This window comes from Esox lucius, chromosome 21, assembly GCF_011004845.1.
Source record: "Esox lucius isolate fEsoLuc1 chromosome 21, fEsoLuc1.pri, whole genome shotgun sequence".
In the NCBI taxonomy this organism is placed as follows: Eukaryota; Metazoa; Chordata; class Actinopteri; order Esociformes; family Esocidae; genus Esox; species Esox lucius.
Genome location: NC_047589.1, coordinates 31038440 through 31060516, shown reverse-complemented (window position 1 = coordinate 31060516; position 22077 = coordinate 31038440). Strand labels below are relative to the sequence as shown.

The 22077-nt window shown below is 40.8% G+C and overlaps 2 protein-coding genes across 3 annotated transcripts; one reads left to right on the top strand and one right to left on the bottom strand.

The window, feature by feature from the left end:
• Nucleotides 1–54: 54 nt before the first annotated feature.
• On the bottom strand, nucleotides 55–3573 carry zic1 (zic family member 1 (odd-paired homolog, Drosophila)). The gene is made up of 3 exons (XM_010898152.5): nucleotides 2222–3573; nucleotides 1547–1710; nucleotides 55–1127 (listed from the first exon to the last, which is right to left on the bottom strand). Exons 1-3 carry the CDS (start codon nucleotides 3186–3188, stop codon nucleotides 930–932), a joined length of 1329 nt encoding a protein of 442 aa, XP_010896454.3. The 5' UTR covers nucleotides 3189–3573; the 3' UTR covers nucleotides 55–929.
• Nucleotides 3574–8608: 5035 nt separating this feature from the next.
• On the top strand, nucleotides 8609–14679 carry zic4 (zic family member 4). Of its 2 annotated transcripts, XM_010898154.5 has the most exons (3): nucleotides 8609–9241; nucleotides 9350–9967; nucleotides 13466–14679. In XM_010898154.5, the coding sequence occupies exons 1-3, from the start codon at nucleotides 8812–8814 to the stop codon at nucleotides 13900–13902; spliced, it is 1485 nt and encodes a 494-aa protein (XP_010896456.1). In that variant the 5' UTR covers nucleotides 8609–8811; the 3' UTR covers nucleotides 13903–14679. The 2 variants fall into 2 exon arrangements, with proteins under 2 accessions (XP_010896456.1, XP_010896455.1); XM_010898153.5 differs by having other exon boundaries at nucleotides 8609–9967.
• Nucleotides 14680–22077: the final 7398 nt, after the last annotated feature.

Below are 22077 nucleotides of genomic sequence, written 5' to 3'. Positions count from 1 at the left end.
TATTTAAACAACATGTAGGCTATGAGAAACAAAAAAATATTGGAATGCAATTTTTTTTTAATTTTTTAATCCTTTAATGTAGTACGAAATGTAACCAAACATTTTTTGTAAACTAAATTTTACATATGAGCGCATTTCTCCATAAATACCGATCATTTCTAACATGTGTTGCCGGTCCTTTACATGCGGATAAATTTGGAAAATCGAGCTATTTACATGTAGATAATACTTCCTTGACATTATCAAGGTAATGGACAAACCGTTTTTTATATTTTATCACGTACATAAACAGATTGACACGGAGTTTCAGGCTTTCACTACACGATTTATCGACATGACATTAAATAACAACAATGGTAACTTACTGTGCTACTCAAACTGGACCGTAGACGAAATGTTGCACCGAATACAAAATCACATTAATAGACTAATAGTCGGTTAGGTCGACATAGTGGAGACCGTAGTTATACTGAGTAATTCACATTTGGTACACATCAACTAGAACATTATGTTCAATCAACACTATTCATCGCAATATTATTGTTAAAACCATCTCATTTTCCATATATCTAGGGACCACATTTTCACAAATTCCCTTAAACTGTAATATAACTATTTACAAAATAAAATATTACATTTCTGAATTGTGATTTTGTATGTACAAAAAAATCAGGCCATAACCTGCCGATAGCATGCATTGAGATCTCTTGTGTGCAGTCTTTCAAAAAAAGAGGGGAAAAGAAAGGGGGTAAAACCGTTAACTTGGTAGCTGTCTCGTACCATGTCCATGCTCTGTCTCTCTCTTTAGTCGTATAAACCAACAGTTTGGGCTTCCTCGTTTTTTTTTCTCGGTCCACGCGTTATAGGCTGACTTTAAAAGTCTTTGATTCCAAGCAGTCCTATTTCTGCAGTCTTTGTGAAAATATTTTTTACACGTACCATTCATTAAAATTTGACGACAGCGTAGTGTGACTGGTCGTATGGTGCACTGACGAGGCTGCTGGTGATATGGAACTGGAACTCTGGTTCTCTGTCGACGGGGACACGATGGTGGGCGGCGTGGACGACTCGTACCCGGAACTGGCCGCTGGCGACGGTTGGGGTCCTTGCGTGGTCGATTCGTGAACCTGCCCGACAGATCGAATAAAATTAAAATGTGCCATTTTACAGTTTAGATTTCAACAGCTGTCATGCTTGGCCGAAACATACAAGCATCCCGTTATATTTTCAGTCATAAGAAGAATACAAAATTTAAAGACTGCAAGTTACCTCTTTAAATTAATATATTGCATACTTATGAAGGAAAATGAATGACAATTTGAAATATGAAAGACTTAATGGGGACCCAATAGCTGAATAGATTTGCAGGAATCTTCCTGATGCTCTTAATTTCCTGGAATGTAGGCCCGCTCGGATTTATATGCATGCATTCTCTAAAAGCCAGGTTGCATATTATTTGTTTTTAAAAGCGTGTGAAATATAGAAAGTGTAAGTGAATGTGATGTGGATAAAATACAAATAAAAAAATTGTTAAACTAGCATTTACCTTCATGTGTTTCCGCAGAGAGCTGGGATGTGTATAGGACTTGTCACACATCTTGCAGAGATAGGGCTTGTCCGAAGTATGGACATGCATGTGTTTCTTCCGGTCGCTACTGTTGGCAAACCGCCTGTCACAGCCGTCAAACTCACACTTGAAAGGTTTTTCACCTATAAAATAAACACACTAAAATCACTCACTGACAATGTATACATACATACTTCCATTCAACATTAACATTTCTCTGAGGTGAGTGGGTGAATTGAGGCCGCCTGCTCATTGAACATAAATCTAAAGCGACATTAGGCCTATTTACTTATATAAACATACTCATGCGTTTTATAGCAGATTGTAAATCTAATGTAGATTTTGTATTTCATTTTGATGTGATGTGTTGTTTTCTCTGACGAATAGATACATAATAAAATACAGCTCGGCACACATTTCATAAACGATTGCATTAAATCAATTACAAAAAGTTACAAAACACGTATACAAAAGTTATGAATGGTTTCAAATATGATTTAAGATCCAATATGCTAAACAAAATCATAACACTTAAGTTTACTTGGCACAGTAGCCTACCGAATAGCGAACATGTAATCACTCAAGTCTTTTTTTTAGGGAAATGTGCATTGACGCTTTTGAGTAAAAAAACAAAAAACAAGTTATTGTTCTTACCAGTGTGGGTCCTTTTGTGGATTTTAAGATTTTCCGATCGGGCAAACACTTTGCCACAACCGGGGAATGGACATGGGAATGGTTTTTCTCCAGTGTGCACTCTGATGTGATTTACAAGTTTGTACTTGGCTTTAAATGGTTTTCCTTCTCGGACACACTCTTCCCAAAAACAGATATGGTTCGACTGCTCCGGTCCACCGACGTGCTCCACCGTAAGATGGGTCACCAGCTCGTGCATCGTGCTGAACGTTTTGTTGCAGGACTTCTTGGGGTTCGACAACTGCTCCGGTTCGACCCATTTGCAGATGAGCTCTTGTTTGATCGGCTGCCTCATGTATCTGAAGAAGGCCCCAGCTCCGTGATGAGCCGCCATATTCATGTTCATGGGGCCGTAGCCGTGGAGCTGGGTGGATGCATAGTGGTCGGAGCGGGGGCTGGTAACGTGGCCATACTGGTCAGCCCGGCCGTACATGTCCCCGGTAAAGCCCAGTCGCATCTGGCTGTTGACTACATTCGAGGACGCATGGCTCGCGGCTTGCTCGTGAAGTCCCGGGAAGAGCAGGTGCCCCGCGGTATCTGAGTGTCCGTGTGGTCCAGCAAAACTTCCCGCTGCTGAGGCGAAGAGGCTGTGCTGCGCGCTGGCCGCGTCCCCGAAGCCCCGGTTTCTGAAGAGAAAGTCCCGGGTTGAGTTGAACGCTGCGGTGGAGTACGAGCTAACGTGTGTCGGGTGGTGGTGGTGACCCAGTGCTGCGGCGGCGTAGCCAGGTGCTTGTGAGGAGAACGCCGTTTGGCCGGAGCCTAGGTCGTGAGAGCTGTGGTTGATTTTAAAAGCGCCCATCCCGTCTGCGAACGGATTTATCCCCAAAGCAACTTCTCTTTCAGTGACTTCGCCTGTTGAGTGATGCCGCGAGGAGCCGAATGTAGTGACGCCAATGGCCGGGTACTGAGGTCCAGCGTCCAGAAGCATCTTCCTACAGTTAACACTTGCTGAAGCGAGTGAGAGCAGAAACAAAAATCAAGCACAGATATTCTTCTCACCGCTATACCTCTCTCTCTCTTTCTCTCCCTGCAAAAAAAAAAATCTACTGAGCTGAGTAAAAACTGAAATCCACCGATGTTCTTTTGACCTAAAACCGGAGAGGAATTTCCCCCACACTAACTCTCATTCGATGCACACGCAAATCATGTACAATTTTGTCTTTTGCGGTTTATCTTCCTGTGGCGAAACTTTCACCTCCCTAGTCTGGCGGTGAGCTCTAGACTGATAGTCGCAATCATTCCTGTAGATAAATGAATTGAAAAGACAACACAGTCCACGCCTGATGAATGGGAGAGGAGGGGGGGTGAACATGTGACCAGGCACTCAAACGCTCATTGGAGAAGCCGCCTTCCCCCTATTAACATTCACTCACCAAATAACAATCCGCGGTGCCTAGGCCTCATTCCTATTGGTCCTTGTGTATCATCAATCCCAGGTATTGTGAGATTGCTGACTGAGGTTTTGGTTAAAAGGCCGCATAACAAGACAAAAAAGTTGAGAAATACGTATAAACTAACAATAGACGGTGTGAAAATCCAGACAGCGTCGGCTATTCAGCCACGATACACTGCTAAATGTAAAATGCATGCACGTCCCTCTACAACCAACGCATAGCAACAGCCATATTCTGCATACATTATTTTAAAACACTTTTTGTTGCATTTTTGTGGGCAAATGCTGATGGAGAGGGTGTCTATTCGACTGCACACCAATAAGTCAACGCAGGCTATTCCCGAATGTTATTACACGTCTTTCTCTGACAGTCGACTACAGAGGCTTGATAGCATGCATGCCACAAAGTCTTTTTTGTTGGTCCAGGCAATTTATTTTATTTCATATGACACAAGGGTGCATGACGATCTCTTTGTTTATTTCCATGGCAATCTTTGGATCCAGTAACATTTCCGGCGGATGAGAGAGAAGGGAATAGAAGACTCCATTTCCCCACTCCATTCAAGAGTAGACACGGGCTGCATAGAGACGCATACAACCACAAAATATTAGGCTACGTTTTCTAACCTTTACCATCTTCCAAAACGTCCAAAATGTAGGACGTTAGAAATTAAACCGTAAAAACTACAATAATACAATATTACACCGTAACAGCACTATTACTGATAGAATACCAACGACCAATCATCATTTAACATGCCTTTGGTATGAAGAAAATAATCAAACTGCCTTAAGAGATAGACACAACACTCCAATTCCAGGTAGGCTACACAACGTTCGGCTGCACATAGCACTTCTTTTATGAAGCTGTTCGTCAACGTTTTGCACTGGACGTGTTTCTGTCTACACGTCAGGTGTTGTTTGTGGCCATGGGAACATATGGGGCCTATAAGCAATAGTTGTTTGTTCGTGAACTCTGTTCCACAGCTCTGCACCCCCCCCCCCTTCTCTATACATTCCATCCGCTTTTTAGTAACTGCCTCATAAAGGGAACATCTGCAGTTGGAACTCTCCCCTCGCATCACAATATTCACCTAAGACCCACGCTGACAAAAGTTACCAAGAGTACATTCAAAAGTTCCTCAGAAAGACATAATCCGTCATTATGATTTTCAAGAAAAACAGTAATGGTATCTCACGCGCTGCTGGTTGAAAATTGAACTTGAGTTGCTCTTTTTGGCAGACGAATAGTAACGCACCACCCTAGCTAGACTGTATGTGTAGAAGGTTGTGGGTTGTCGAAGTTATCAAGTGGGATTTGCGGCGCTCTCTGCAGGAAGCTCCGGCTACTCGGGTTCAAAGCTGCATGAACAGACGTGCCATACGAACCATTAAATATCATCTTGACTGCTAGTTTCTGCTTCATACATTCTCCAACTCCAGAGTTCAAGGGGAAGACAACATTGTCTAGAGTTCTCACTCCTTTTCCATTCAACCTTTAGCAAGTAAAATAAAAAAGACCACAACACACACACACACGAATGTGGAAGACGCCTTTCTCCAACAGGTGGAAAACGGTAAGGTTGGCACGTGTGTCGAGGTGACTTTGGAATAAAGAAAGAAACGCCGTATCCCTTTGGGTGTAAAACACAGGAAATCTGTGTGAGAATGCTCAAATAAACCAGCAAAGAGCAAACATGCTCCGGGTATTTCTTGCTAATTTATCCAAAGAAGGGCAGAAGTCCAAGTATTTGAATGCTGAGTGTGTTTTTTTTATTACAATTTGTCAGTGGAGAAATTGTACATCCAATGACATGGTTTTCATTATGGGAGAAGGCCCCAAATGTAAGTTAATCTACTGATCTTAACATTGTATTATCATAATTGTGATATTATTCAATACGTAGGAATCTTTCTTTAATATTGGATATGTTGTATATGTAACCGAATTCCAATTTGCGTAAGGCACCTAGGCTACCTCAAGTTGTGCTGAAAAATGCTATATTCATCGTATATGTGCAACCTTTAAAAATTGACAAATAGCCCAAAATAACCCTGCGCGGATATTGGGAACTGTTTGAATATTATATGGCTTTGGGTCTTTATCCATCTCTATGCTTTCTAGCGGTTTACAAGAGAGCGCAACTTCGACCTGAAATAGCTCTTGAAAGTCTATATATTACCGCTATGTGTTCCTGGGATGCCTCTCGTGGCAGACTGCAGCTGTGACCATAGAAGCGGAGGACATCTGATAAACAAACCCACCACTACACTATTCCACAACATATTTCGTATTTATACTATATTGTGGCATTGTCACAAAATACCTTTGACGAGTCAATACTGGGAATGATTCTCTAGCGACGTAAAATTATTATATTATGGGAGGATGGCTCCCACATTCCCATTAAAGGACTGGCAATGTTAACCAGGCGTTCTGTGGCCAAAACAAATTATTTCTGGTTCTAGATTTAGTGTGTAAACACGTATAAAGACTCCAGCAATAATATCAGCTGGATTTACCTGAATAAAATGGGATGGTCAGCATCAATGTATGTATTAATGTGACAATCTAGTTCTATTCGTCTTTATGTTTAAAAATGAATTCCACATGCATTTTTTGTGGATAGTTGCATATGGTGTTCAACAGTTAGTTCTTGGTGGTTCGATATGGCAACAACGTTTCTGTTGTGGCTGGTTGGAGAGAGTGTTAAACATTTTGTTGGTAGCTGGACAAGGTGTTCAACGTTTTGTAATGGGTAGTTGGAGACTTTGTTCAACAGTTTGTTGTGAGCTGTTGAGGATGGTTTTCAGCATTGTGGTGTTGGGTATAGTTGGAGACCATGTTCAACAGTTTGTTGTGGCCAGACAAGATGGGAAATCAAACCTGTACTAGATGGCAATTGTGGTCATAACTACCACCCCCAGCATAGAAACTGAATACTTTAAATGTTTATGATTCACTCCACAATGGGTGGAGAGACGGTTCATTCACCCACCCAATGAGCCTCGTGCATGGATAAAATCTTGACTGGGTGTTTGAAATACCTATTAATGCCATGGTAGTAAAATACTGTCATGGCGCACTGTCAACCGAAACTAAGGTTTTACTGCCTCTGAACTACCCATCACTCTCGGAGACAACAACCCAGTGATTGACTGCTATGGACACTTTATAATCCGTCCAAAAGTCAAACAGATTTTGCATGTGATATTTGACATGAATCTAATGCTAACAGTTTGACCCCTTTTTGGGTCAAATCACTGAACAATTCCTGTTTGTCACCAATGGATGTGATTATGATAAAGGGTCCGTGGAATTTAGATAGAGATAGGAGTGTATCAGCCTCCGGAGATTAATGTGTATATTTGTTTTTGCATGCATGGTTTTGTTGAATGTTGAATTTGAGGGAAAACGTTTATAATGTATAACATAATGACCTGGATACACAGCAGAGCAGACTGACGAACGATCACTCACATCGATTGGGTTAAGTGTTATCTTTTTTTGTGTGATATTTTGTTCTAATTGTATGAATCAAAATCCAAAATTGTTTGTGTTAAATTAATGTCTACGTTATTTCATACGTTAATCAATATCTACACACAAGTTAACTGATGTTTGTCAAATGACAATCATGTTTCCCCCAAAACGCAATCATGATCTCAGTATAATGTTCAAGACTTACAAAGCACGTGTTATGTTGTTTTTTTTTGGTTTGTTAAATGGTAGGCATTTGACAATCTTGCCTTTCTCTTAAAAAGGTTTTAACCAATTAATTCTCACATATTCTAATAAGCATTGTTTTTAAGGAGTGTGTTATGAAAGGGGAACAAAGACTGTTAAAACCCATTGTAAATAAGATATGTGAAATATGTTTTGAAATTTATATTCAGTCTATCAGTTGGAGTGATGTGGTCAGTGGGTTGTTGTTTTGATAAAAGCACAAAATCAAAAGGATGAACTTTTATTTCCAGGGCAAAAGCGGCCTTCTCCCTCGACGTAAAATAAAAAAAAAAATATGTATGACATTCTAGTCTTATTTGGGGTTTACATTTCTGCCACTCCTGCGCGTTCTGTGCGGTTCATCACGCGCCACCTCCTGTGCCCACCCGCTCCGGTCCGGGATCTCAGTCCGACAGCTAGGGATCGTGAGGGAAATTACCCCGGATCATAACAACAGGTCGGTTCCATTACTTTTCCCCGGGACAATGGACGTCGCTCCCTCTATTCGCCGTTACACAGACACGAATCCCACGACAAGAGGATAGAAGCGCAGCTAGCGAGCAGGGGTTGATGGTGCCGTGTGTAAAAGCGAGCGAGCGAGTGGGAGGACATGGAAAAACTATGTAACTTAATCTTACCGTATCTATTCGCGGGGCTTTGAGTGAAGCGTAAAATCTCCCCACCGCGAAAATGTACTTTAAATAAAAAGGACCAGAACAGGTTTGAAAAGATTTTCAATACTTGGAATCCCACATTTTCATCCAATTTCTGAATTTGAATGACGTTGGATAGCCTATATTACGCACCCGAAATTAAGATATCTAACTACTGTTTACGAGAAAATACTTCAACTTTTTTAGATTGTATACTTTGCATGCTTTCCGTTTTTCAATTGTCGGTGTTATTAACAGAGACCTAGGATAAATTGTAGTTCCATAAATCTTCACCCAGTAGAGGAATATGACAGTTATACCTTTAGTGTAACGGTTTAACTTTTCGAGCGGAGTTTAAAGTACAATAACCTTTGCATAACAACTAGTTTTTTTCTTTTCTTCCGAGTGTTGCCCGAGGCTTGGCGCAGGCGCTCTGGCCGCTTGCTGTCACTAAAACATTTTTCTTCACATTGGAAACTGTCACAAGTGACGTCAATCACGGAGCTCTGACCAATTAGAAGGCGGGATGATTGTTTAGCTCCACGGGCTGCAGCGCCTACCATGAATCTCTATTCAGTATATCAAAGCTTCCTGCTGATGCCTCTCAACCGAATGGGATTCCATGCAGCCACTGAGATAGAATCACAACTTTAGAAAGTTTAAAAAAAATTATATTAGTCTGATTTTTTTTCTTCTATATTTTTCACTGTGATTAAAATATATTTGTCATCATCATTATTATTTTGCCTGCTGTCAAGTTATTCTAGAATTAGGAGTAATGAGCGTAGATGTTTTGGGAAGCCCTGTGATGGATCCTACGTTTTCCAAACGGAACACGGCGCTGAGATTAGTTGACTTGGCAGGGGCGCACCACCATCACCATCACCACCACCATACCCCTCCGAGCGTGACAGGCTTCCCGGGGTTTAGCAGCCATCCGCACTCAATGGCTCACTCGCACCCTGGGGAGATTACGGCGGAACCCCGCCTGGGGCCGAGTCCATTCGGGCCAGAACACATGGGGCACTCCGCGGCCCTCAAAATCAGCCCAGCCCATCATTATCCACACCACCATCACCACCACAATCATCATATGGCAGGCCACAGTGAAGTGGTCTCCAGTCAAACGGGAGCTTTTGGCCCGGTGCAGGCGGCGACCGTCCCCTATTCCATGTCCCACACGGCCCAGGCGTTATCCGCAGCAGCAGGTAGGGATTTCCTCATTCGGAGAGATCTGACAGCTCAAGCCATGCCGGTTCTGACCGACCAGAGCCCCGGTTCAACCTCTCATCACGGAATGTTTGTTTCAACAACAGGTAGCTATCCAGGACACTATGGCCATCACCCGGACGCTGGGAGCCATACCCTCTTCTCCGGACTCCACCATGAGCAGTCATCTAGCGGATCACCGGGTGGCCAAACCCTGAATGGACAAATACGGTTAGGAATACCTGGCGAAATGTACGTTAGGTCTGATCACTTGAGTCAAGTGGCAAGCTCCAGGGCTGATCCGTTCTCCGCCTCGCCGTTACATGGCTACGGCGGTCTAAACCATCTGAATATGAACCTTAGTGCTCACCACGGAGCGGGCGCCTTCTTCCGCTACATGAGGCAGCCGATAAAGCAAGAACTCATCTGCAAGTGGCATGAACCGGAACACTCGCCCAAAAAACTCTGCTCCAAAACTTATAGCACGATGCACGAGCTGGTAACTCATGTGACGGTTGAGCACGTCGGTGGCCCTGAGATGGCAAACCATATCTGTTTTTGGGAAGAGTGTCCCAGGGAAGGCAAACCATTTAAAGCCAAGTACAAACTTGTAAATCATATCAGAGTGCACACCGGAGAGAAACCATTCCCATGTCCTTTTCCTGGCTGTGGAAAAGTGTTTGCCCGATCGGAGAACCTGAAGATCCATAAGAGAACCCACACAGGTCAGTGCCTTTTCATTTTAGAGTGAATGTGGAAGAATGTTTTCTTTCCGCGTTCGGAACGGTTCAGATATACATTCGTAGTCTGTTAATAATTAATCGATGTAACATAATGTAACAAAAACTGTTTCTAGTTAGTCAACAATTTTAAATTGCATTTAAATTAAATTATATGTTTTTATGTAAATGCTATGCTGTATTCTAGCCTAGAGTATATCCACACCATACAAGAGCGAATAAGTAGAAATATTATTTTCAATTTAAGACATTAACAAGTGATTCTGTGAAAGCAGTATTTGTTGACATGATATTTACCCTAGTTATTTTAAAAATTAGGCATTTTTTTCTCGTGAGTTGCTCCAGCGGAGCAGAGTGGGATTACGGTACGGTAGTTCACCCACTCAGAGGTTGTTCGTATCCGTTCTGGTGTCAAAACATGCCTTCGATTGACTGAGGCCTACACCGAGTGGCCAACTGTTGTTTTTCCTGCTGCAGACTCTTCTTTCGATTTCTTTATAACCGAATTCACCTACCCTCTTACGTCCATTCTCATAACTTGCTGAGTACATTACCCTAACCAGCAAAAGTTACTCCGAGCTGTCCTTATGTGAAAATAATGCTTCGGGAACACGGAATTAAAAACATAAGATATAACGTTAATTGTTCTTTTCTGATTTAATATGTCCGTGTAACGGTGGGAAAACCTACTTGTTTCAGAATGCAGCTGTTGATAGATCTGTACAATAAGTTCTGATGTTGTTTATGTTGTTTTGGACCTCTGACAGGAGACACTTTATTAAGCTTACCACAGCCACGCATATATAACCCGTGGATGTTTTCTTTAAAACAAACGTGTGGAGGAAACTCCGTATACTGTTTAGTATGCTGTTGATCTTAAAATAGAATAGTTACGTGTAATAATAATAATATTTATAACAACAGAATACTTATTGTAGTGGAGAAATGATCCATTGCTATAACAATAGCAGCACGTAGGTACATTTTTCTCACTGTTTATGCCATAATATTATTGTGATCATTAGGTCATTATTATTAATATTTTATTTATTATTATTATGGTTATTATTAATAATAACATTTATTTTACCAGCAACAATAGTTGTTTACTCCTTATTTACTTTTACTATCAAACGAAATTATTGTGTTTAGTTTTTTGTGGTAAAGTAGATTAGGAGCAGGAAAAGTAAACCATTTAGCAGACACTCTTAACCAGAGGCTTTTAGACTGGTGAGTACATTTTGATGCATTTGGTCCCCGTGGGAATCAAACTCACAACATTGGGAATAGTTGTAGTAGTCTAATAATGAAACTGTTACCCGTAGTAGTAGTAGTGTCGGTAGTTGTAGTAGTAGTGGTAGTAGGAAGAGTAGTAGGAATTGAAGTCGTTGTAGTAGTAGTATGAGGAGGAGGAGTGGTAGCAGTTGTAGTTGTGGTTGTAGTAGAAGTTGTGGTTGTAGTAGAAGTTGTGGTTGTAGCAGTTGTAGAAGTAGTCGTTGCAACAATAGTAGAAATTGTAGTGGTAGTAGTGAGTAGTAGTAATAGTAGTAGTAGTAGTAGTGATGGTAGCCGTGGTAATAGCAGTAGTAGCAGCAGCAGTAGTAGTAGTAGTGGTAGTAATTGTAGTAATAGTGGTTGTAGTAATAGTAGTAGTAGTGGTGGTAACAGCTTTAGTAGTAGTAGTAGTAGTAGTAGTAGTAATAGTGGTAGTAGTAGTATTATTAACAACAGTGGTGGTAGTAGTAGTAGTATTAGTAATATTGGAAGTAGTAGTAGTACTAGTAGTAAAAGTAGTAGTAGTAGTAGTAGTAGTAGTAGTAGTGGTGGTGGTGGTGGTGGTAGTAGTAGTGGTGGTGGTAGTAGTAGTTGTTGTAGTAGTGGTGGTAACAGTTGTGGTAGTAGTAGTAGTTGCAGTAGTGGTGAAGGTGGCTGTTATAGTTGTAATAGTGGTAGTAGTAGTAGTAGTAGAAGTAACCCTGGTGGTGGTATTCCAGTAGTAGTATTGGTTGAAGGAGGGGGAAGAGGAGGAGGGGAAGAGGAGGAGGGGAAGATGAGGAGGAAGATAAAGCGGAGGCAGGAGTGTACAAACTCGAAATATAACAAGCTTTAAAAAACTAAATATAAGAGCTTAACACGTGGGAGAATTATATTCTTAATTTGCTAAATGCATGGTTTCAATTTGCTAAATGCAAGGATCCTTTACATGTTCATGGTGAAACGAGTTCTATTGTAATAAGGGCTGAACTATTACTAGTAAAGGTTGCTAAGAGAAGAGTTAGTAGCCTCAGCAACAAGTCAACAACAGCCGACAGAAGGCAAGAGGAGGAGTTTTAGCTGCGTAAGACCAGCTCGAGAGTTAGGGCAGCGCGGCACTGACCCGCTTCCCCTGCCTTCCTACTCCATTACCTGGTGGACACGTGTGTAATGTAGCTTAGTGCCGTTCGTCTTTCTTTTTAGAGAATGTCATAATAGAGATAATGACACGAAGAGAGTAATTTTCCCAAGCAAATACGGCAACTAGTCTACAAGCTATTTAAAGGGCCCAGACAAATTCTGTAAAAATGATCCAAATAAAAATCCTTCTCTAGGCCCTTTGGAAATGAGGAGTCAGAGCTGCACATAATATGACTGGAATCCTTCCGGGGGAATCCATTTGCTTCACTCATGCCTCCGCATGCATTATTAATATCGTTTGCTCACATTACTTAAGTACAAATCTGTTAAATTATTTCTGCATGTGTTGACTCCCAAGGGCCCTGGTCCATGGTATCGTGCTTAAAACCTGGATTTGTGGTTACGGCGGGGTTTCCCCTGGGTGGCCGCCTTCCCCTGGGGTGGCTATGTTTCTAGACGTGTTCGTGTACTACACTAATATCCCTGATTGGTCCTCTCAGCCTAACAGCTGAAGGTCAAATTGATATTCAACGTGCATGTGTAATTAGACTGGAGCAATTATACAGTCTATTCCCTGTAAATGCCCAGCTTCCTGATGATGCAGCCATGCAGTAGAGCAACCAGCAAAGGATGATTCCATGAAGTAATTAATTCAACCAATACGTTTTGGCAATGTCACACTGTATCGGCTAGATATTTGGTTAAATGTTATGCAGGCCAATTAAGGAAGCTATTCTATTTCTGGTATTCTCCCTCTTGTACGTATGGTTCAAATAGCCAACAGTCCTACAGACTACATGTGTAGCTACATATATAACTACATATATAGCTCTAACCAATCCTTAACAAATTATGCAAATGAACATCGATAAGGCTTTTTGTCTGGGCCTAAGGCGGAAAACATCTGCGTTAAACATAGGACTGTCCAAAACCAGCAGCCGCTTCATGAAGTCGAGTGCTGTAGGCAACAGTGTAGCAAGATTCATGTCACATACGGCCATACGTCATTGCCACAAAAGTAATGCCACTTTTCATGCTTACGGAATTTCTCTGAAGCCAACACCTAACCTTTGTTTTTCCTCGTTTCAGGTGAAAAACCCTTTAAATGTGAGTTCGACGGCTGCGACCGACGTTTCGCAAATAGCAGCGACCGGAAGAAGCACTCCCACGTGCACACCAGCGATAAGCCGTACAACTGCAAAGTGAGAGGCTGTGACAAATCCTACACGCACCCCAGCTCGCTCAGAAAGCACATGAAAGTGCACTGCAAGTCTCCACCACCGAGTTCTGGCTACGAGTCATCAACCCCGTCACTGGTGTCCCCATCATCGGACCTAGGCCGAGAGCCAGGGGCCTCGTCTCTCTCGGAACCGGCAGCGTCGTCCCAGCCCGCCAATTTAAGCGAGTGGTACGTCTGTCATAGTTCTGGTGCCAGCGGTACTCAAACACCCCCCAGCGGCTCTTCCACTCCTGATCCCGGGGATGAGACACCCTACAGAAACCCAGAGCCGAGGGACGCGTTCTAACGAAAACTGGCCCAGAAAATAAGTCGAACACATTTGAGAGATATTTTCTATTATTCCTATGGACTTATAGGCCACAATTAATCAAAAGGTCTGTTTTATATGGGCCAAATAATGCACTGGCATATCGACAAATAAGAAACAGACACATTTTAGTTTTTTGATAGCCTCTTCAATCCCCATGTGGACAAATACGAACAAATATTCTGTTTGTACATTTACAATTTATCGTACTAGTGAATTGTACGCATGCATGTTGCTGTATTATTTTGTAAATCGAGGTTTGACATCAATATCTTTTTAATTTATTTTTTGAATCTGACATGAACATTTTTGTATTATCGAACCAAAGTGTTTCAATATGAAGAAAGACATGTACATTTGTAAATTGCTATGTTTCAATGTTTAAGTGTTAACAGTAATTTTGTAAACCTCTATCTTTCAGCTATTTTAATTATTTGCTACTCTTATTTGTATGAATTAAATAACTGTTGAAATGTTGAATTTCATACAGACCTGTTGTCTTCATTTGTGATGAAAGTCTATTGATTGAAGCCTTTTCATAGTCTAAATAGACTATGGTCTATTTGATATTATCAACATTACATTCATAAATGTTCGGTCGACGTGGGCATTTTGTGATTTTGTAATTCTTGTCAAGATTTGTAAGCAAAACATTTTTATGAACATGTGATCCTATTGAGAAAAGATATCGACATATGTACCAAACTGCCTTGTAATTTGTGAGTATTTTGAATAAATCGTGTATGATGAAACTTACATTTCCTCTTTGGAACCTTTAATATTTTCATAAAATAAAGGATTAATTTGAATTCGTAGCCTGTGAGGGTAGGCAGCTTCTAATCCATTGGCCTGTGTCACACGGTCCTGTAAAACGTATTTAACTTCACAGGCTAAACCACACCTTTACAATGCAACAGAACAGAATAATTTATATACATTTTTTTAAAGCAGCAGTGAGACCAAACACGGAGTGGCTTTTAATTCACTTTACTCTACGGCGAGTCTTATTGCCATTCGTGACTTATTAAATCTCAGGTGCCGTCCACGGAGCCCCTAACCAAAAACATGCTGCAGTCAACCTATATTGGACAGGCATATTAAACCTTATGCTCCACAGGGATATTTCGACTTAGTTTGAACGATGTAAATGCATTTTAGCTGGGCTTTTCCACATATTTAGCAAATGCATTTTCAACTAAGGTGCTGAAAATATTCTGTTTTGTATTTTGCATTAGTCTGGCTTTTTTTCCCCAAAATTGGTTCATCTTGAATTGGGGAAAATTGCAAAACAGTTATTACAGCAGTATGTACAGATTTAATTTCGCCTACACATTTTACACGTGTAAAAATATTTTATTTGTTGGTTCAGTTGGTGTTTTTGTACCCGCTTAATTTCTTTAAGATAAAGTGTGATTTTATGCAGCGGTGATACGGGCTGCGTTTGATGAAAGGCTATATTCTCATCCAGACTTCAAAGATCTTTTTGCACAATGAGCCATTTTCTTCACGACGGTGAATCCTCACGGTGTGTTAAGATTTCAATAGCAATAGCCGAGTCAAACTCGAATAATATGGGGCCAAGTCCGAGGACTTCAATGCCTCTTGAAAAGAATGTAATATTTGCAACCCATGGGGTCGGGAACGGTCATCTATGTTCTGTCCATACCATTAGACTATAAAGAGAAAATATTATTTTGATATATTTGTACACATATAAAAAAGAAGCCGATTGGCACTTGTTTTCGCAGTAATACTCCTGAGCTGCTTGGAAACATCTGATCTGAGGCATCAGTTTACTGTGGGTTCCATCTAGTTAAAGGAATTTAAATATTTAAAGGAATTGGCAAAACCATGCAAAAGTGTGTTAAGAGTCAGATAACTGAAATTAGGAAAACATATTAATAAAGTTACAACATTAGTGTGTTGTGTGTTCAGGCTACCTAGTCGTGTAATGGCATTATTCTTATGCTTGTAAAATATATAAACTCGAAAGAAATCCAACAATATAGCCTTTCAACAGGTTTGCGTCTTAATTTATCCCAACATGTCTTACATACAAGAGGCAGTGCTACTTCTGCCGGTTGCCTAATTAAGACATGCATAATAAATGCCTTTATGAGGGTCTGATGCATATTTCTGGTATAGAAGCTGAGAGGCTGCGATCTGAACGTGAAGAAGAAACCGCCGCGGAACGTTTGGCATTCTGAAGCACCAGCAAGGCGGCGGTGGGTGGATACACCATCTTACTAGCTGATACGTTCAGAGTCTGTTCATTTTGTTGCTTGTATTGTCGCTTACTCGGTCCAAGTGCCCCGTGAAAGAAGGAAAAATAAACACTACAAAAATAACCAAACAGTTGATTCCTCTCCATAGCACCAGCTCTTGTGCCAGAATGGTGGGGGGAAAGATAGTTCGGTCTCAATTGAAGTGAGAAGTCTTTGAAGAGGGACTTAATATCTGAGGGATTCTTCCATGTCGTCTAAACGACGCTGATGACACGGAAAGCCTTCTTTGTCACCGATGTATTCGATTCGTCTCTGTTGAGCCGTCCAAAGCTTTTAGTTCCAGCCGTCAAATGCGAGACAAGGGCTGACTGAATGCTATAAAAACTAAACAATTATTCAACACTAAAAGTTATAGGTGAGCCCGTACTGTTTCTGAACTACATAAAAAATATGGATACATTGACCGTGAATGTGTATACGACCTTACAACTGTGTGTGTATGTGTGTGTGTGTGTGTGTGTGTGTGTGTGTTTGAGGGAGAGAAACAGACGGAGAAAGAGAAAGAGAGTAAAAAACGATTCATGGTAGAATTCAAATAAAGTTTGGCCTTTTTATCCACTAAAGAATCGCCATTTTAATCAATGTCAGCCGTCTTTTGCCCAGATGTCTTTTGTAACCTAAGCCTGGGTAAATCCCAAGCATGAACAACAGTTCTAACCATTGGATGTATGGATCACCTTTACTACAACACCAGTGGATTTCTGAAATAGCAGGTCTACGTGGAACCTGGTCTGCTGTTTGTTAGGGCCTGTGCAGCTGATGAAGATGTCTATGTTGAAGGTTGTGTAAAAAGAAAACATCAGTCTTCTAGTTAGATGATGCGTTCCTTTTGAGCAGAATGCAAATTGTACTGATGAACATCAGTGCAATACTAGGAGAATAGGGTGCAGTTTCACTAGATATAGCTGAATGAGTAGGGTAAATGCATAGGCTAAATGAGTAAGCTACATGAGTACGCTAAATGAGTAAGTTTAGTGAGTCGGGTAGGTTAATAGCCTAAATTAGTTGGCTAGATGAATAGCCTAGGTGAACTGACTAGGCGAATAAGCTAGGAGACTAGACTAGGTGAATAGACTATGTGAATAAGATGCATAGACTAGGTGAATAATTTATGTGAGCAGGCCTTGTGCTAAGATACATAAGTAGGTGAGTATGCCATGTACTAAGCTACTTATGTGGGTGAGTAGGCCTGGTGCTTAGTTACATATGTAAGTGAGTAGGTCAGGTGCTATGCAATGTATGTAGGTGAGAATGTTAAATGAGGGTACTGAAGATAATCAGTGGAAAATGGGAGGCTGGTTTGCAGCTTTAGAAGAGTCATTAGAAGACTGTACATTTTCATTTGGCACACTAAGATTTTTAAGTCAATCAGTTACCATAACAACAACCATATCAACCAAAATATTAAGATATCAGCATATCAATCACTTTATAAACCACCACAGCAACCAACATATCATCCACCCTCACACTAGTCATACTATTAACCAACATTTCAACCACCATATTACCAAATCATAAACCGTCATGTCTACCATCATATCAACTACAATATCACCAACCCATCAACCACCATATTAATCACTGTATCTCCAACCCATCAACCACAATGTCAACACAATATCATCAACCCATCAGCCACCATATCAATCACCATATCACCAACCCATCAACCACAATATCAACACAATATCACCAACCCATCAACCAAAATATCAACACAATATCACCAACCCATCAACCCCAATATCAACACAATATCACCAATCCATCAACCACCATATCAATCACTGTATCACCAACCCATCAAACACAATATCAACACAATATCACCAATCCATCAACCACCATATCAATCACTGTATCACCAACCCATCAAACACAATATCAACTATAATATCACCAACCCATCAACCACCATATCAACTATAATATCACCAACCCATCAACCACAATATCAACACAATATCATCAACCCATCAAACACCATATCAATCATTGTATCATCAACCCATCAACCACAATATCAACACAATATCTCCAACCCATCAACCACCATATCAATCACCGATCACCAACACATCAACCACAATATCACTAAACAATCAACGCCCATATCAACTATCATATCACCAACCCATCAACCACATTATCAATCACCCTCACAATAATCATATTAATATCCATCATATCACCAACCCATCAACCACAATATCAACACAATATCAATCACCCTCACAATAATCATATTACTATCCACCATATCACCAAACCATCCTCCACAATATCAATCACCCTCACACTAATCATATTAATACCCACCATATCACCAACCCATCAACCCCAATATCAACACAATATCATCAACCCATCAGCCACCATATCAATCACTGTATTACCAACCCATCAACCACAATATCAACACAATATCATCAACCCATCAGCCACCAAATCACCAAACCATCAACCAGCATATTAATCATACTATTAATAATGTCAACTATCACATCACCAACCAATCAACCACCATATCACCAACTCATCAGCTATCATGTCATCACTATATCACCAGTCCATTAGCCATGATATCACTGCCATATCACCAACTCATCAACCATCATATCACCAACACATCAGCCATTATATCATCACCATATCACCAACCCATCCACCACCATATCCATCACCCTCACACTATCCATACTATTAACCACCATGTTAACTACCATATTACCAAACCATCAACCGCAACATCAATATTAATGGTTGGATTAATATCCAGCATATCACCAACCCATCAACCACCATAACAATCCCCATATTACCGACCCATCAACCACCATATCAATCCCCATATCACCAACCCATCAACCACCATAACAATTCCCATATCACCAACCCATCAACCACCATAACAATCCCCATATCACCGACCCATCAACCACCATATCAATCCCCATATCACCAACCCATCAACCGCCATGTGAACCATCCCATGCTCTTTGAAAATTAAGGTGTGCTCTTGAACCTACAAGTGTTCCTCACCTGTCCTCATAGGAGAACCCTTCGAATAATCTTTTTGGTTCTAGTTAGAAACTTTTTTGGTTACATAATACTCTTTCCACAGATTATTCTACATGGGACCCAATAGTGTTCTCCTTCTGCAACCCTTTTTTCTGAGTGCATGAACGGCCATATCAACTCTTATATCAACACTATCCACTACCACATATACCTCCACATCACAGACACTGACCTGAAATCAGAGACAAAAAGAGGTGTACAGATAAAATCTATCATGGGTTTAGGATTTGTTCTGGCATTTCCAGCAATATGTTGCAAGTCACTGTTCCTAAATATAACCTGTGGTTAGCATTACACTGGAACATGGGGTTATGTGAATAAGACCTCAAATGGCCGAAGATAGAAGCCTAATTTAATTGCAGAATGGACAATTTCACCAAAATACATATTCATCACATGAATACAGATACAATAAAAAAAAATGTTACGTGGGGACTAATTCTGCAAAAAGAAAAAGAAAAAAATTGTGAATTTCATTTCTTGTCTCTGGCTCTCAGCATTATACCAAAGGCGTCCTACAACTCGTTTGAGTGTGAAATATCATTTCTTTGCAAAATAATGGAGGCGGTAATCCGACTTCCGGAAACTGTCCTGCATTATTGAACAAAGCTCTTTTAATGGGGGGGATTAGCGCGCGGCCGTGCTGCACCCCATTCAACGTTCCATTTCATGTCATAATTACCAGACATTGAGTGGCCGGGCCGGAATTCGCATTTTAAATCTAAAGACAGGTGCAATACCCAAAAAGTCAATAAATACATGTGGAAAAAGACTCTTCGACATAAATTATCAACGTGAACGTAATGGAATATTATTTTGTAACAGGCTACATGGTTCGATGTACATGATTAAGATTAAAAACACAACAATTGCGCGTGTTAAATTGGTTATTAATGTATTAAAGTCTGCTGGTTCATCATACCATTGAATTGGTTTCCTAAATACGAATAGGCCTAGTATCCTAATAATCATCTATATCCTGCTACAGCAGGATAGTTCAGAAATAATTCTTGTTATAGGATTTTCCATTCAGATAAGCATTTAGGCTCCATTTTACATTTCCGCAAATTGTCAGAAGTTCTTATCCAGAGCGATTTACGGTAAGTATGTGCAACGTATGACAGAATTCGGTAATACACTCATTAGACAATCGGCCCTATAGGGAAAAAATGAACACGTTTTGAATTTGGGAGAGTCGAGTCAAAGCCAAGGATGATTCACGACGTGGGTCGACTGAACGTGCCCCCAAGTGTTCGGATTAACACAGTCCCTGAGTTTCAAGGCGCGAAGTTATTTTACTTTCATGGATGAGCGGACTCCCTCCAATGCAAATCAGCCCATATAGTTAGTAAATCTGAGCACAGATCTATAACAACGGTTGCATAATGCGACAGAATGTGCAACACTACTTCGCACCTGCACATTGAATAGAAACTCCCTTTCAGAGAGAGATACGCTTGTTGGCCTTTAGGCTCCATCCAGTTGAATGAATGAAGCGAGCGACCCGTGCTTATCCTGCCTGCCTTTGATCGCACACTTCCCTCTTAATTTTGCTGCAAGTTTTCTATGAGAATCGTCTATTTCTTTTTGAACGTTTTTTTTTACTATAGAAGGACTACACGACGCAGTCAAAAGGGAAGGCACTTCATGATGTTGTACGGAGGCTTTAGGAAAACACATTTCAACGATTAAATCGTTCCTTCAATTATTCGACTTGATTGTAAAAAGTAATAAAAATACAACGTTAAGAAGTAGATTGAAAAGGACATAACGAATTCTGAAGTCCTTGCATGTGTTGTCCTTAGTTGTTGTCATCATATACCGAATTTGTTGATGTCCACGCCTGTCAAATGTGTCACCCTCCCTGCCTTTGGACTAATTCTGTTTGCCTTTTTCTGTGGGTGAAGTGATTTGTAGACACCCGCTTCGGGCCTACATTCGGAATTCTGTTGTCAAGGCACATGTGCATTCCAACAAATTGTATGCAGTGCATACAGCGTTCATCAAGTTTATACGACCAAAGCTTTACAAAGAAGCAGGATTGGTTGTATGCCAGGAAACCCAGCTCTAAAACCACGTATGTCAACATTTGCTTTCCACATTAAAAATCCCGGCTGGTCGTCCCGCTAACCCGAAAAGCACATCAGCGTTTTAATTTAATGTACAGCATCCGCAGGGGTCTATCAGTGAAAATAACGACATGACTGCAAAAGAAACTAACGAAATTATCCAGAACGGCCATATTTCCCATACTCATTAATATGGGCCGGGCTCTCCTTTAATCTCTTAAACGAAATATGACATCAGAACCAAGGAGTGTGTGTGTGTCCGTGTGTGTTTGTACCAGAGTGTCTGGAGAGGCTTCATCAATCTAACCCCAGCCACGTTTAGTGTAACAAAATGCAATAATGACAATAATGAAAAGTATGGAATAATAATGAAAACTATATTCATAACACCAAAGTTATCAGATTCATCTAAGTGGGCCATACATCACCCGGGAAAAATGATTATGAATTTGTGAACGTGCCCTTTGGCGATTAGGAAGATACACGATGTAATTTATCACCACCAGACTCATCTCCTATCTCCTATCTCCTATCTCTGAACCACCACTTTACTAAACTTCTGCTAGAATATCACATGGATAGGTGTGTGTGTGTGTGTGTGTGTGTGTGTGTGTGTGTGTGTGTGCGTCTGTCCGTGTGTTTGTGTGTGTGTATAGGTGTATGTGTGTTTGTATGTGACCGTGCACTGGCACCTGGACATTCCCCTAAAAGGCTCA

What these genes read in the sequence shown, in the direction of transcription:
- zic1 (XM_010898152.5), bottom strand. Translation starts at nt 3,188, where the DNA reads ATGCTTCTGGACGCTGGACCTCAGTACCCGGCCATTGGCGTCACTACA. An exon ending in CCACAAAAGGACCCACACTG is followed by an intron (nt 1,711 to 2,221) that starts GTAAGAACAATA and finishes TTTATTTTATAG; the next exon opens with GTGAAAAACCTTTCAAGTGT. An exon ending in CTCTGCGGAAACACATGAAG is followed by an intron (nt 1,128 to 1,546) that starts GTAAATGCTAGT and finishes TCTGTCGGGCAG; the next exon opens with GTTCACGAATCGACCACGCA.
- zic4 (XM_010898153.5), top strand. Translation starts at nt 8,812, where the DNA reads ATGAGCGTAGATGTTTTGGGAAGCCCTGTGATGGATCCTACGTTTTCC. An exon ending in CCATAAGAGAACCCACACAG is followed by an intron (nt 9,968 to 13,465) that starts GTCAGTGCCTTT and finishes TCCTCGTTTCAG; the next exon opens with GTGAAAAACCCTTTAAATGT.